Here is a 17,101-nt window from a genome sequence, read left to right as displayed (position 1 = left end):
ATCCTTCCCTATAACACCTAACATACATCTAATCAGTCCATTTTCAGCTCAACCCATCGTTTCTTCAATCGCAGCAAGAATTCTATACATTTGAAGGTGAAGTTTTTCTCTTGCTGAGAATCATCCAAATCCAAATGATGGACACCAACTCTTCCCTCAGTTGAGCCAACTTATATACAAAATAAAAAAAAATAGTTAGTCGGGAAACATAAAAGAATCAGTCACCAACCCCTTTTAGAATTAGTAGATAACTTTACAAGAAATGACACCATTTAGTTACAAAACTAGATAATAAAATTCAGGGTGCAATACCATTTTAGATGTTCAACCCCCGTGATGGCTAGAACTGAGTACTGCCAGTTAAAACATACTACAAAAATGTTGCAGAAGAATCTGTGCATTAGCTCCTTCAAATCACAAGGGATTTTGTTGAGACAATTTTTCAACCACCCTCCAAGCACGAACCTTGCCATTTTAGTCACCAACTCTTACTGCCATCAATAGCTCTCTATTTCTCTCCTTTTTCCAAACAAGAACAATCCCATTTAACCAAATCATCTTCCACTCTTTAAAGAAATAAAAACAGAGATGAAAATCAATTTCAATTAGAATATATACTTCAATTAGAATTATCATCAACAACTGCAATTACATCCACAGGACCATATATACTTCAATTAGAATTATCAACAAACAAAGGCATACCTCATTCAACAATACTACTAGTAATTCGATCACACCAGTAACTCATATTTTTGCAATTTGTCGTAGGTCATAATTAAGGCGGAAAAAATTAAATAAAAAAGGAATGAAAACGGGAAGGATGATCTACTGACCATTGAAAGTGTTGTGGATCCATCACCTTCTTTGGCCTGCAGAAGTATGTAAAGAATTTCAACTCAATCTCAATGCATAAGAAACTATTAATAAACCAAACAAATGAAGAATGCCAATTAACCATCTCATAAAATTGTGAGGAATTTTCTAGTTACGTCTTTTATTTATAATTCTTCGTAAACTAATGATGTCAATAAAGTTCATCAAACTCGTACCTTTTCAGCCTCTTCTCGTGCTTAGATGCTAAGATGATCAATAATCAAAGATTGCAGAATCGGTGGCTAATTCACTATGTTTTCAGAAAGAGAAATCAGATAAGCAAACATAATTTGGATTTGAGGGTTTACCGTCTTCCTTGAGGATAAACAAGAACATCAATTTCTTTGTCTGGCCACCACCAATCCATATTGTCTTACATTTACTTCTGTTAATGGTCCGTCTAACCAATGAGTAAAACAGAAACTGTGCAATAATGCATAAAACAATCAATCAATCTAATGATTTACTAAAATTGCAAAAATATGAGTTACTAAGGCATACCTCATTCAACAATATATACTTCAATTAGAATTATCATCAACAACTGCAATTACATCCACAGGACCATATATACTTCAATTAGAATTATCAACAAACAAAGGCATACCTCATTCAACAATACTACTAGTAATTCGATCACACCAGGCATATTACTAATACTAACTCACTTCAGTTCTGCGCTAATAACTGCAGTTCAACCTAACAACATGCACATCCAAGTATCAGTTCAACATATATACAATATCTTAAATACTCATCTCAAATCCTGGTTCATCAACAACCACATAGTCTCGACAACATACATAAATAACTTTACTAATTCGATTGAGAAGAATAATTACCTCAAACCAATCCAACTCAAGCAATTGAGTTAGATTCTTCTTACTCTGACCTGACTCAGAATTCATCTCAAGATCACCACCATCTACCAAAACCAACTCTACCCTTCTTCTGTCTCGATCTGAGTCTCATAATCAGCAACCCTCAGAAACTCTAATTTATAAATTGGGGAAGAACATGAGGAACCCTAAATCTGCAATTTCTTAATCAATTTTTCAGGATAACTCCACCATTTACATCAAATACCAATCAAAAACAAACTCATCTTCTAACTTCTTCTTATTCACCTTTAATTGAATTCTCGATCAATTACAGAAAACCCTAACTATTGATTCTTCAATGATTCGTCACTGAATCAACTTCAAAGCTTAAATTAAAAAACTACTCATGAATCTTCAACAACAATAACTTCATAATTTATCTTCTAAATCTTCATAACATCATCCAACTCTATAAACTCTAATTCATATCTTCACTGATTTAATATTTCCTCTTCTCTCCTTGTTCAGCCAAGAACAACAACACCTCCAGCAACAACCCATGACTCTTGTCTAATTATCCCAACCTCACCACCTCAGAGCCCTCACAAGAATTCACCAGAGGTGAAAAACAGAAAGAAGAGAAGAAGAAAGAAACGAGAAGAAGAAGAAAATATAAATGAGAGTTTATCCTCTCGGTCGATTAATCCAGTGAAGGAGAGGCGACACGTATGAAGTGCGGGTTCACGGGTTAAACCGTGGTTTCACGGTCCGGGCCGGGTTAACCCGTTTCTCGACGGGTCACCATTTCTCCAACCCTAACCCGGCTTGTTTAGAAACCAGCCAGTCCGGGTTCGGGTTTTCACGGTCCGGGCACGGGTTAACCCGCGGGTTTCGGCTTGTTTGCCAGCTCTAATAAACATGCATAATTGTTCCACTAAAGTCCATATATTCTACTTGTCTTGTATGTGAAAGAGAGGTAAATTGGAGATGATATAAATAAGAAAATATTTATTGGGCATTATATCTTTATGGCATGAATCAATAAGTGCTCCGAAGCAAACGAAGATAAACATAATATTTTCATCACGTGAATGGTTATTAAGACATTAAAAATTGGAAACATTAATATTTTCTTGTGGGCATGTATACGTGTTAGTTAATATTAAGATAATGAGACAATATTAATTTTAAAACTAATGAAACCAATTTTTATTGTAAATTAACTTACGCTTCCGCTTTATCGAAACACTACCATGATTTTTATCGAGTTTCATTATAAATTTTATGATCAAAACCATTTTTTGACACCATTAAATTTGTGTGTGCATTATGATATGGTTTGTGTGTGTGCTTGTGCGTTATGATATAGTTACTCTCGCATTATTGTTTTTCTTTAAATTTTATGGGATTATACTTAAAATTATTATGGGACTCTTTAGTTATCACCACAGTGATGCTAGAGTGTTATATCTCAGTATAATCATAATGTTATTACAAGCATGAATTTGCAAACCGTAAAGTGTAGGTTTAGCAGTTATCGACATCATGTGATAATGACATTATTTTAGTTGATTGGCTATCACCACAGTGACGTCAAATCACTTATGGTCATGATCAAAATTTTTGTCAAATGCTTGTAATCCTGTTTTTCTTAAATATATCAGAACAAAATTTACCCACAGGAAATTGGAGTTCACATATTTAAGAAAACACTGATTGATATGATTGTTGATCATATGGATATGAACTGATTTGAATCTTGAGGGTGTCTAGTGTCATTATGTTTCACTTTTCTCCCAATGTTAATGATAATTTTCAGTTGTACATATAAAATTATTGTGCTTAAGATTCTTAGGCCATAATTCTTTAGTTATCACCACAGTGATACTAGAGTGTTTTGTCTTAACAATAATAATAATTTTATTGTAAGCACGAATACGCCAAGCCATAAAGGCAAGGTTTAGTAGTTATTATGGCATTATTTTTAAGTTGTTTGGCAATCACCATAGTGATGGCAAATAATATTTCCAGTCATAATCGTTATTATGTCAAGTGCTTATAATATTGTTTTTCTTAAGTGTATTAGAACAACAATTACCCACAGGTAATTTGAGTTCACATGTTTAAGATAACATTGAAGTGTACAATATCTGATCATACATTATGGTAATTAAATAATTGGCACATGATTAAACGTTATTTCTTAAAGGTGCATCAAAGAAAATTAACATAAATTAACTCATTATCGAGTTGAGTAACCTATTACAAATTTTTCTTTTCATATTTTCATGAATATTTTTATTATGTTGTCCAAAACTTATTGCATCCTCTATGAAATTGAGGTTTTATTTTTGATAAATTTCTTCATATTTCTGAAAATGATACTCGTTGACTATTTACACATTTCATATTAATTCATCATATATCCGTTATTTATCATGATCTTTAAGTTTATATCATATTTAAATGAGCGATGCATCAAAGAATTTTTCTTCAACGAAATTTCATTATTGAATTATACTTATAGACTTGCTAAATGCTCGATTTTGTTTTACGAAAAGTTCATTATGTTTGGACATTTCAATTAAAGGGTGTTATTATTATTACAATTTATGTGTGATGACATGCCTTTGAGTAAAGGTTTATGATTAATGTTTTAGGGTTACTCATAATTTTTTATAATCGACTAATTTTATGATCAGATCAAGGATGTCCATATCATTGATTAGGACCATGCAACGTCACAAGAAAAGCTAGTGTGATATTTGAAATTATACATATTTGCTGGATTGTTTAGTTATCGCCACAATGATGCTAAATTCTTATCTTGTAAGTGTTGTATATCTTGAGTCCTCTTAGTTTGATTTAACTATTAGAACAATGTTGCTCACAAGTAGTTTTGGTTCACAAATTTAAGCAAGCATTAAGGTTATCTAAATGTTTCATATACATGTGAAATAATAGCCACCCACAGGTGACTACAACTCACATTATATTAGATTGAACATATTTAGAATTATTGGAGTTTGTTAATACATTTTAGGACGTGAGTTTCCCACAGGTGATTCTAGTTATGGTGTTAAACAAATATAATGTTGTGTGTATGAGAAGGTAAAATATGTACTAATATTTTTCATGTCTCACATTGTTCCTTGATAAGGTTTTTACCCACAGGAGAATCTTATAGAAGGTATGTAACTATTGTAAGCTTAATTGTCATTTATCTCTATTATAAATTTCAGTTTTTGTTCTTATTAATTGTTGGTTATGATTATTTTGTAGACTTTTAATGGTCCATTTTTTGGAAGATAAAATTGTTTATCACCTGAAAAAAATTTCGCGTTACTGTGTAATCTACCAATTGCATTATGAATCCCAATCCGTGGATGTTTTCTCAAACATTCATTATTCAAATTGAGAGGCAATTATAGATAAAGTGAAAATCATAAAGTCTGACAAAGGTGGTGAATATTGTGAAAGGTATGACAAAACAAGATAATATCCTAAATCTTTTGCATAATATCTTCAAAAGTTTGGAATTTTTGCTCAATACGCAAGGCCAACTTATCCTTGGCATAATAGTGTATATCAAAAGGATAAATCATACTTTTATGAAAATGGTTAGAAGCATGATAAGCCATGCATAATGGTTATACATTTGTGGATGTTTTTTCTTTCTGCAACTGTGTAATTTAAATAGATTTCCAGTAAAGCAGTTTCAAAGACACACTTTGGACTAGAAAGGATGGAAACCTAATTTAAATCAAATTTAAGTTATGGTTTTTCAGTTGGAGGTGAGGGCTTACATTCCAAAGAATGAAAATTGGATTTGAAAACTATTACTGGATCATTGGTTTTCCTAAATAATCCAAATGGTATTCATTAATGTTCTAACCGTAGTATGAGAATTATTGAAATCAAAAATATAAATTTATTAATGATGGCATAATCAGTGGGAGTACGTGGATATATATGTTCAAGAAATCATGATAATGATCCCTTTATTTAAGATTTCTACAAATATTGTGAATCTTCTCATTATCAAAATGTTAGATAATGAAAGACCACAAATTACTGATCCAATACTCCATAATATAACTAATGCCAATAAAGAAATTTTTTGATAACAACATGAACCAGCATTAAGAAGGTCTCAACAGAGATTGAAAGAAAGTTATTCATGTTGTTTCAGTGATTTTCTTACGAGAATTTATTACATTTTGATATGGAATGACAAAGACTCAGTTTTAGGTTCACAAATATTATGTGCAATAATTTTGATTAATGGATTGATGCTATGTGAGCAAAAATCATTGCTTGAAAGTCAACTGTCGGATATTGTTTAATTGCTCGAAAGACACAAATCAGTTGTATGAAAGTGGGTCTTTCTGACCTAATACGACTGGAATAACAATTTTAAACGGTATAAAGCAAGACTTATTGCCAAGATTTTACTCCGAAACGATGCATTGATTATAAATAAGTTTTTCTCTCGTGTCAAAGAAAGATTTATTCAGAATTTTCATAGTATTGTTAGTAGCTCAGTATGACCTAAGATTTGCATTAATTAAGTGTGAGCGTAGCCTTCATTAATGAGAAATTTTAGTCTACAAATTTTAAAAGTCAAAGTATGAAATTTGAGCATCCTCCCATAATGGTATATGAAATTCAACAAAACTATAAATGTTTCAAGTTTTGTATGAAATTATTACAGATTTATGCATATACCTCAAGATCAGTGGGAGAAATTCATACTCTTGGTCTTGTATGTTAAGACGTACTACCTACGAGTAGTGATCTTGACTTTATGCATATCTCTATAGTTTTTTAAAGTAAAGAATATGAATGAATCTTACCATGTGATCGTAATATCATATGGATAAATAAAGCTCTCATATAAGGCATATATCGAATATTCAAGGAATTTTGAGATAATAACATATTTAACAGATTTTATTTCATGTTGGATAGAAGATAGAAATTTAATCCTCATTACGTCTTAATTCTGATATGAAACTTATAACTAGTTGTTGATATGTTAAAGAATCGAAAAACAAATTACAGGAAAGCTATCAAGAATTTTGAGATACTATTTTAACTTATGTCTTATAATTAGTTAGCAAACCCAACAAGAGTTTATTGGGTTTTTATAGACTCCAATTTTTGTGGATGTATGGATTCTATAAAGGAAGAATCCATTAATACTAGTCCCACAATTGAGTTTGAATATTTATGACTACGATACTTAGAGACTTAAAGTTTGTTTCTACACTGCTGAAATTTATCGTCTTAACTTCGCAGCATTAAAGCACGATATGTATACGAAGGGAACAAAACATATGAACCTTGAGTATATATGCGTGAATTACGAAATTCAGAAACAATAGTTGTTAATTTATCGCTTAAGCACAATTGCATTCGGAGATGCACTTAATGAATAATTACCTTTTAAGACCTCTTAAGAAAAGATTAAAATCGCAGGTCTGTGGGAGTAATTGATTATTTTCAGCTACTTTATGTGCTTATTTTTGAACAATTATTGAGCTCTTATTAATATTATTCTGAATTATTTCTGTATCCATGTTTAGTATACATTTATGTGAATGGATGAATGTTTACAGAAATCGTCTTTCTCAAAGACATCACTGGACCATTATGATACTCCTCTTAAATGCCTAGTTGAATAAGTTGTTTATGTTGTGGTACATGGAAGGGAACATGTTGATAACAAGACAATGTGCAACCGCTATGACTCGCATGAATAGCTTATTTGATCAAGGTATTACGTTAACCACTAAAGTTATTATTTAGAAATTACCCGCGCCTTATGTTTCCTGAAATTAACCATTTATAGATTATCACATGGACTAGTGGGAGAATGTAAGATAATTTCTTATGTGATAATTATCTCTATTGCGTCCATGTGAGAATCTGGTTATATTTAGGATATTGCTAAATATCTAATCCATGGTTTATATAAGGATTTAGTATCCTATTTATGCTCTTCCTTGATGGTCGGTCGAGATCTAATGTCTAATAATAAAATCCTAGGAACCTGGTCCTCTCTCTACCTATGAAAGGGAAACAATAACCATTACTACTGTATCTAAGAAATGACCACTCATTACAGCTAAGGTCAAGAGAGAGAAACCATGACCTCCACAAGGTATTATTCCTACTCCAAACATGATCGGCGTATGATGGATTTGCGATCCCAGGTACTCCGTATAAACTTATTCTTGCGTGTTTGATTGTGTGATTATCATAAAGTTCACGATCCTAATTTAAGTATCTATAAAATTAAATTTTATACAGCGTAAAATAACTCCATATCCTCCGCAGCCTGTTTTTTTACAATAATAAGCATACACATCAATCCAAGTCTGAAGAGAAAGTGATGGCTTATCTGACACTTCCCATGAAGCAACCCATCTATTCACTAGCACTTGCTCATGATGAGGTATGGTATGACTGACGCTGCAGATCTTCTCGCCAAAAGGACTTGTGTACTTCAGAGTCTCATTATCTTTGTCGATGTCTTCTGTCGGTGTTGAATCGTCTTCAAGTTCGTCGTCGTCTTCTGAGTAACAAAAATCTATAATACTCGTCATAGAGAGAGCATCTTCTTCTGTTTGTTTTTCACAAATTGGTGTGGGCTTGTGAACACCAGCATCACGGGGACCTTCTTCTGTTTGTTGTTACACAAATTTCAACTGCTGTGGACTTGGGAACATCAGCATCACGGGGACGATGTTCACTCCGATCAATAGTAATAGAAACGTCAATTATTTGTTGAAAAAATTTTAATCGTGTCCCGAAAGAATCTTCACTCGGATCAGATGTACCGCGCCTCAACGGCATCGTTAGAGACATTCCAATAAAACCAACGAAGATCCCCAAACCCTAAGAAAAACTTATCCTATGGGAAACTACATTTAAATCTTGGTTCCTGATAGTTTCTCCTTACATTTTTTAGGAGCGACCCTAAAATAATTGGGGGTTACTTTTTTTATTCCCATCCCATAGATATGGTTATGAGGTGTCCTGGTGGTTAGAAAAATACATAAATACCCTTTTGCAATCGATAGTTAAATATTGGTTTTAGCAACCGATTATTACTTTGTTGCTCAGTAATTAAATTTGGGCTACTACCACAATCGGTAGATAATAAACATGACAAAACTACCGATTGTGAAAGTAGCTAGAGAAACTCGAAGTTTCATTTGTTTTGTAAAATTGAATATGGGGCTACTATTACAATCGGTAGATCACTTATCTACCGATTGTAAAAGTTGAGAAATTTGAAATTTCATTAGTTTTGAGAAAATTAGATTTGGGGCAACTATCATAATCGGTAGATGATGAACATCACTTATCTACCGATTGTGAAAATAGAAGAGATCAAAATTCCATTAGTTTTAAGAAAATTAGATTTTGGGCGACTATCACAGTCTGTAGACAATGAACATCACTTATCTACCGATTGTGAAAATAGAGAAGATCAAAATTCCATTAGTGTTGTGAAAATTAGATTTGGGGAAACTGTCACAATCGGTAGATAATGAACATCACTTATCTACCGATTGTGAAAATAGAGAAGATCAAAATTCCGTTAGTTTTGAGAAATTTTGATTGGGCTACTATCACAATCGGTAGATAATGAACATCACTTATCTACCGATTGCGAAAATAGAGAAGATCAAAATTCCATTAGTTTTGAGAAAATTAGACTTGGGGCTACTATCACAATCGGTAGATAATGAACATCACTTATCTACCGATTTTATGATTGCTAGATAATGAACAACACTTATCTACCTATTGTGAAAATAGAAAAGATTTAAAATTCCATTAGTTTTGAGAAAATTAGATTTTGGGCTACTATCACATTCGGTAGATGATGAACATCATTTATCTATCGATTGTTCTTCTCTTTCGGTTTAGAAGAGTATAATCGGTAGATAAAGTATTATATTACATACTGATTCTGGGACGTTAATGGCGTTGAATGCATTCAATCGCCCATATAATCGTTATTGAACCTTCAACATGATATTTTTCATGATGTTTCGCACCTACTTCTTCATACTCATCCATTTTTGTTATTGATTTTAGGTAAACCTAGTTTTCTCCCACTTTTTAATCTTTTTTTCTTCTTCTTCTACTCTAAAACCTTAAAACTCAAAAACTCAAATAATTTTCCTCCAAATAAGAAATTTCTCCCGATTATAAACTTATCTACCGACTGTGAAGGGTGTAGATTCGCCATTATGAAAAATGGGAGATAAGGGATGCGTTCATTTTAGGTTTGGATGATCCTATTTTATTTTATTAGTCCACGTTACTTTGGGGTCGCCCTTAACAACAGGAACTTTGATTAAATATCCATCAGGGATTTAATAACGCACTGGAAAAACATAATTGACTGTAGATAATAGCTGGTTCTTTGTCCATGTAATGATCTTTTTCTATTAATACAAGTTTAACCTTTCTACTCGAAAAAGTTGGTCAGTATTGTGACCACTACCAGGGCAACCCAAAAATAAAAATATCAACCAACTCCCAGTCGGTGAAGGTTATATTCTTGTTTTTGCATGTGTGATAAAAAGATGAAACCACGTTAAAATTGTGCACCACAAGAAATTATTCAAATAAGCTGTTACATTTCATCATGTTCAAAAGTTGTACTCAAACAGATCCTTGAGATGGAGTTATTATGAGAACATAGATCTTACTACTCTGCTGCAATATCCATGTCACGCATGGCTCTGATGCTTGATGCGGTTTCGTAGTTTTTATCAACGGAAAATTGGTCATTTGTCCAAATATTTTTAAATCACGGTTCAAATGAACGGGTAAAAAGTAATTTGGGTGAAATGGACACCAAAAAAAATAGTAAGGAGCTTAAATTTAAAAAATAGCAAGGATGAAACTGGATACATCATGTTTAAATTAAAAATAAGAAAAAATATTTAAAAATAGGCATGATGAAACTGTTTACATCCCAACTATTTTAACATTTTTGGTCATTTAAACAGTATCAAAATCTAACTGTCCATTTTACCCAGGAATTGTTGATTTTGGTCTTTTTAACCAATTTTGTGCTAATAATACACACTCCCACGCAGGGGGAATTGGTAACTTGTTACAAAACAGTAATACAAACCTTTCAATCTTGTAGTAGAACCGGACTCTTAGCTAGAAACTAGTACTCCCTCCGTTTTAAAAAGATAGGCTTGTTCCATGTGTAATTTGTACATGAAACAACCTATATTTTTGAAATGGAATAGTTTATTACACAAACAGAGGAAGTTCAAAAACATGAAATCAAAACATTAAAATTGAAGTTCCACAACTAATCATTCAGATCACTTGTTACATATGATGTTCAAAGGTTGTACTCAAGCAGATTCTTGAAATAAAGCTGCAATGAGAGAACATAGATCTTACAACTCTGTTGCAATATCCATGTCAAACATGGCTTTGATGCTTGACGCGTGTTCATGGTTTTCTTCAACTGGTAGTTTGTGGAAAAATGACTTTAATGCGAATAAGGTCTTATGCACTTCTTCAAAATGAGGGTTTGTTGCAATTCTTGTATCCTCAACCCACTTCAACACTTTCTTGAATGGAGTTAATACTCGGATACGATCATTCTCATGCAAAAGCTGAATGCGAAACCCAATTCAACAATAGTACTACATTAGGATTTCTCTTACATTGCATGTTAGATTGAAAGATTTTAAGGGCCGGGAGATTTAAAAGAACCATGATCGTTTACCTCAAATTGCATGATTTCGCAAACAAGGATAATATCAGCAATAGATGGGTCCTTGTTTCCCAACAAGAAATCTCCACTCTCATTAAGCCAGACTGACTCAATTTTTGATAACGATGAGGTTAAAACCTTTTCGGCTTCGGCAGCTGCTTCTGGACTTGTAGGCATACCTAATGCAGGTCCTAGTATCGTATTTATAACAATGCCAACTGAAGAAAATTCCCACCACGACAATAGAGTAAATCAAAGCATACATAACTTAAGAAGAACAAAGAAGCAACTAACAAAACAAAAAATAAATACAAGAAAAAGAGGCGCTTAATTACCTCCACCACGGCGTAAACTGGAGTGATGCCAATCTAAGACTGAGTTAACCTTAGCTCTCTTCTGTAGATCACTTGGATACCTTAGAAAGCCAATAAGATGACAGGACAAAATATCGAAAAATAGCTTTAGTTGGCAACATAAAGGCTAAGTACAGCGAACAAGATGCATTAGATATTACATGATTCAGACACAATTTCAGTTTACCAATGATCAGCAACACCCGGGGATGCACAAGCAAGGTAGCTTAGAATTGCATGACTGCAAAATACAAAAGACGAAATTTTCAGCAAAAGGTATAACTTGGACAATGACGGGAATGATATAGTCATAGTAGACACTGTTTAGCACCAAACAAACAGTAATATTCTCTTCAACAACACGACAATCATATTTAACCGATTCCTTTGAACAACTAATTCAAATTTTGAGCTACACAAATTTCGTCAGAAAAACATTATACCTCTCGAAAAGCTTGAAATCTCCATCAGCTATACTTGGAACTTGCTCAAAAGGGTTTATTGCTGCAATTGTGCATGCATCATAGGAAGTGTTAGTTGCAAGGACATAAATCATGTCATAGTTTTGGAGGGAGTTAGCTTTTACTAGTGAAATCAAAATCTTCGATCTTATCTAACATTGGATGAAATTGGATACAACTGGTAGACACAAGACATGGAAAATTCTGTTTCTCTAGTACAACTTTTTTTATATGGTACTACTACTGACTGTGTTTACTCAAAAGAGATATTATCATTTTTTTTCATTTTAGCCTATTAAGAAGCAAAATGAAGAGAAAGTATGATTCACCAACCTTTGTATTCAGGCAATCGATGTTCTTGTTTAGCTAAATCTACCTTGATCTCCTCAAATTCAATCCCGTTCACCCTAAGAAAATCGCAATACAGCACATATAAAATTTCCGGCAGAAAAAACTAGCATGCACTCTAGAAAAGAGAGAATAAAGAGAGTAAGGATTTACTTGCAGAAGATGAGAACAGCTCGAGCAGGTTGAGAAATTCTATCAACATACACTTTGAGACTCATCTTTCTTACTCTTCTTCTGCACTTGAGAAAATTTTGGATATCTTGTTTGCAGAAACTTTGTGTCTCAACCTAAGTTTATATGGCATTAACTTGCCATAAATAAATTATGGGATTTTTGTATTTTTATATAAAAACAAATTAAATCGCACAAATTATGGGCTTCCATCATCAGTGTAAGTTTGTTCCATTGTGAAGGATGACACAATGGCAACTGTCATGTGTCATCCCAGTATTTTGAGTATATCTAGTACATATTTGGGTAACATGAGAAAATACCCTTTTGGGGATCGAGAAATATTTAAGTTTCCGAACAAGTTCACATGCCTGATGCGGCCCTAAATCATTTTTTTTTAAATACTGGCACTAATAAAGATCATGGGTTCGAATCTTGTAAGCCATGTTAAGAACAATATTATTGAAGTGCATAATATTTGTTTATTCAAATGAACCATCTTTAAATTCCAAGTTCAAAGGGTGTACTCAGGCATATTAATTCTTAAAAAGGAGTTGCTAAGCGAATATGGATATTATTATTCTGCTGCAATATCACTGTCAAGCATGGCTTTGATGCTCGACGCAGGTTCATAGTTTTCTCCGACTTGTAGTTTGTGGAAAAATGACTTTGAGGCCAGCAAGGTTTTATGCACGTCTTCGAAATGGGGGCTAGTTGCAATTCTTGTATCCTCAATCCACTTCAGCACTTTCTTGAATGGACTTAATACTCGAATACGATCCTCCTCATGCAAAAGCTGAATCCAAACACAATTCATCAATACTAGTACTATTACATTAGGATTTCTCTTATACTGCTGTTATATTGTGAGATTTTAAGGACTGGGAGATTTGAAAGAAAAATGATTGTTTACCTCAAATTGCATGATTTCGCAAACAAGGCTGAGATCAGCAGTAGATGGTTCCTTGCTACCCAACAAGAAGTTCCCATTCTCATTGAGCCAAACTGACTCAATTTTTGATAGCGACGAGGTCAAAATTTTCTCGGCTTCAGCAGCTGCTTCTGGACTTGTAGGGATGCCTAGTACAGGTCCTAGGATTGTGTTTATGACGATGCCAACGGAAGGGAATACCCACCACGACAATAGAGTAATTTAGAACTTACGTAACTTAACAAGAACAAGATGGGTCATAATTCACAAGGAAACCTTTACAAAATTGAAGAAATGACAAAAAAAAATGAAGGCGCTTAAATATCTCCACCACCGCGTAAATTGGAGTGATGCCAATCTAAGACTGAGTTAATCTTAGCTCTCTTCCGTAGATCACTTGGATACCTTAGAAAACCAATAAGATGGCAGGAAGAAAAAAATTCGAAACATAGCTTTAATTGGCAATATAGAGAGACTAAGGACAGTTTAAAAGATCACAAAATTTGTTAAAAAGACCAAAACCAACAATTCCTGGGTGAAAAGGACATTTAGATTTTGATACTGTTTAAATGGACAAAAATTTCAAAATAGCCAGGATGTAAACAGTTTCATCATACCCATTTTCAAATATTTTTTTCTTATTTTTAATTTACATCAGGATGCATCCAGTTTCATCCTTGCTATTTTTTAAGTTTAAGTCAAGATGAATCCAGTTTCATCCTTGCTATTTTTTTGGTCTCTATTTCACCCACACAAATTTTTACTCGTCCATTTGAACCATGTTTTAAATATATTTGGACAAATGACCCATTTTCCGTTAAAAGATGCATTAGATATTACATGATTCAGACACAATTTCAGTTTACCAACGATCAGGAACACCCGGGGATGCACAAGCAAGGTAGCTTAGAATTGCATGACTGCAAAGTAAAATAAAAAAAGACAACGTTCATCCGGACAAATGAAAAAGAACATGGTTAAGAGACAAAAGTTAGAGCAGTGATTTTCCGTGCAAGTAAAACACCAATGAAACAGTGATTTTCTGTACACCAGGCACAGATTTGTTCTACATAAACTTCATTGAAAATCATAGTACCTCTCGAAAAGCTTGAAATCTCCATCAGCTATACTCGGAACTTGGCCAAAAGGGTTTATTGCTGAAATTGTGCATGCATCATAGGAAGTGTTAGTCGCAAGGACATATAAACCAAGTCAAATACAAAAACTGTTGAGTACGAGAGTTGACCAACTGAGTTATTGGTGCAAATCCAAATGAGTGTTTCAGGAGGGAGTTGATTTTTACCAGTGAAATCATGGGTTGGGATTGGAACAAGACGGCAAATTCTGTTTCTCTAGTACAACTTTTTTCATATAGTTCATATTTTAGAAGAAGGAGCAAAATATAGAGAAAGAACGATTGACCTACCTTTTGAATTCAGGCAATCGATGTTCTTTTTTAGCTAAATCTACCTTGATCTCCTCAAATTCAATCCCGTTGACCCTAACAAAATCACCAAAATAGCACATATAAATTTTCAATAAGGAGGAAGTCAGGGGTTCAATCCCCGCCTCCGTAAAGGTTTGTGGTAGATTAGTTGTGTAGTGGGTTGAGTGGTGTTGCGTCTGACAGTGGGACCGGTCCAACTGACTGGATTCGAGTAGGAATCTGGATCCGGCTTTCGCGTATCAAGAAAAAAAAAATCCAGCAGAAAAAATAGACATCAATTCTCTCCGGAAAAGAGCATAAAGAGTAAAAGAATTTATTTACTTGCAAAAGATGAGAACAGCGCGAGAAGGTTGAGACATTCGATCAACATAGACTTTGAGAGTCATATTTCTTACTTCTTCTTCTGCAGTGACTGATTCTTGAGAATAAATTGAACAAGATGACAAGCCTATAACACTATTTATAAGCTTATTTGGTGACACTCGGAAATGTTGCTTGATTGGTCTAGGCCTTTGCGTTGATTGGCATTGTCAATAAAAGAAAACAAAACTACGTAAGGAATTTTTTTTATCTCTAGTTATTTTCAAGAATAATGTCAACATTCGAAATACCAAATAAGATAAGAAATTACTAATCGCTAAAATACTTTCTTGATTTGATTGACATACTTTCTCCGTATGATAAATCTCGATATATGTGTACTTGTACAACTAGCATCCCTTGGATATAATCACTGTAGTTACAGCTACCATCCCTTGCAGCGATAGAGCTGGGAATTTTTGGTCGGGGGATTAAGTGTGGCTCTAATGGGATCCAACATTCAAGATTCTGACTGTAGAAGCGTCGTTCTTTGACGCACTGTTCCTTGATTCCCAGAGAGTGCTTCGTTTTGTTTGGATCCAAGATGGAAGTAACCCAGGCACGCGCTTTGAAACTGCGTATCAAAAAAGCATCACACGCCGTTCCTAAATGTGTACCAGCGAATATTCTACAGAAATATTCCTCCGCACGCCGTTCCTAAATGCGTACCAGTGAATATCAATCAAAACTAAAATTTCATACCTTGTGTTGATTTGTTGATGAAATCTCCCAAAAAGATTCCCCACGGCTTCTAAAAAAAAACCCTTGAAAGATTTCAGCTCATTACATAGTAAAGCATCTTGAATCAACCCATGAGAAGTGAGGTTCTACGGGTTTAGGTTGACGAAGAAGGGAGAAAGAAAGAAAATAGAAGAAGGAATGCGGCTTTTGTATGGTTTAGGGTTCTCTAGGACACGCACTTTGAAACAACGTGTTGACCAGTCAACGCGGTCAATACGCTGTTAGGAACGACGCGTTTGAGTTTTCCTATGATACGCTGTTAGAAACGGCGTGCCGCGCAGGTTCAAAAGGCGTATCTACTAGGAATCTCGGATCCCCATTGCGCCCGGGCATTGTGTTTTGGTGACGTGGATCCGGTGATAATCTTGAATCTTGGCATACCATTAGAGCCAGCCTAATAACTACATAGAGTAACAGGGGGTAGTCAAACAAGATTTATATGGACTTTCGTAGATTTGTAATTTGAGTGACTCTCAGAAATTCTCTGAAAATCTAGAGACTTCTAGTGAGATTTGCAAAGAGTCTCTGTGATTTGTAGAGACAAAAAATATATAATATCCCATGAAAAATTTATTATCCATGTTACAATGTTTATAACAATACCATGAATACCTAATCAAATATGTGTCCATTGTTAAAATAAATCTCATTATTGTCATATGCCTTAATTTTCATTCTTTTTGTCCCCCTCGTCCTACATTTCATTTGCTATACTATCTCGCCACAGTTTATTTGCTATATGTTAGATCTTAGCATTATATGGAACAAAAAATAATCTATGTGCAGTAACTAATCTTGCATATCATAATCAGAATCCTGGATA

At 33.8% G+C, this 17,101-nt stretch overlaps 2 protein-coding genes and 1 long non-coding RNA gene across 4 annotated transcripts; all 3 read right to left on the bottom strand.

Annotated features, from left to right (window-relative positions):
• Window positions 1-62: 62 nt before the first annotated feature.
• On the bottom strand, window positions 63-1,207 carry LOC113274961. Of its 2 annotated transcripts, none has more exons than XR_003323347.1 (4): window positions 1,185-1,207; window positions 837-872; window positions 313-566; window positions 63-169 (listed from the first exon to the last, which is right to left on the bottom strand). It is a non-coding gene; the product is annotated as an uncharacterized LOC113274961 (long non-coding RNA). The 2 variants fall into 2 exon arrangements; XR_003323346.1 differs by having other exon boundaries at window positions 1,053-1,201.
• A 9,936-nt stretch (window positions 1,208-11,143) lies between these two features.
• On the bottom strand, window positions 11,144-12,876 carry LOC113272185 (glutathione S-transferase T1-like). The gene is made up of 7 exons (XM_026522071.1): window positions 12,782-12,876; window positions 12,614-12,687; window positions 12,263-12,323; window positions 12,007-12,060; window positions 11,802-11,881; window positions 11,479-11,684; window positions 11,144-11,365 (listed from the first exon to the last, which is right to left on the bottom strand). Exons 1-7 carry the CDS (start codon window positions 12,844-12,846, stop codon window positions 11,144-11,146), a joined length of 762 nt encoding a protein of 253 aa, XP_026377856.1. The 5' UTR covers window positions 12,847-12,876.
• Window positions 12,877-13,376: 500 nt separating this feature from the next.
• On the bottom strand, window positions 13,377-15,563 carry LOC113272184 (glutathione S-transferase T1-like). The gene is made up of 7 exons (XM_026522070.1): window positions 15,499-15,563; window positions 15,166-15,231; window positions 14,827-14,895; window positions 14,597-14,650; window positions 14,059-14,135; window positions 13,713-13,921; window positions 13,377-13,595 (listed from the first exon to the last, which is right to left on the bottom strand). Exons 1-7 carry the CDS (start codon window positions 15,561-15,563, stop codon window positions 13,377-13,379), a joined length of 759 nt encoding a protein of 252 aa, XP_026377855.1.
• Between the last annotated feature and the right edge of the window lie 1,538 nt (window positions 15,564-17,101).

This window comes from Papaver somniferum, chromosome 4, assembly GCF_003573695.1.
Source record: "Papaver somniferum cultivar HN1 chromosome 4, ASM357369v1, whole genome shotgun sequence".
NCBI classification, from domain to species: domain Eukaryota; kingdom Viridiplantae; phylum Streptophyta; class Magnoliopsida; order Ranunculales; family Papaveraceae; genus Papaver; species Papaver somniferum.
The sequence above is the reverse complement of the archived record's forward strand: the minus strand, read 5'-3'. Positions and strand labels throughout refer to the sequence as shown.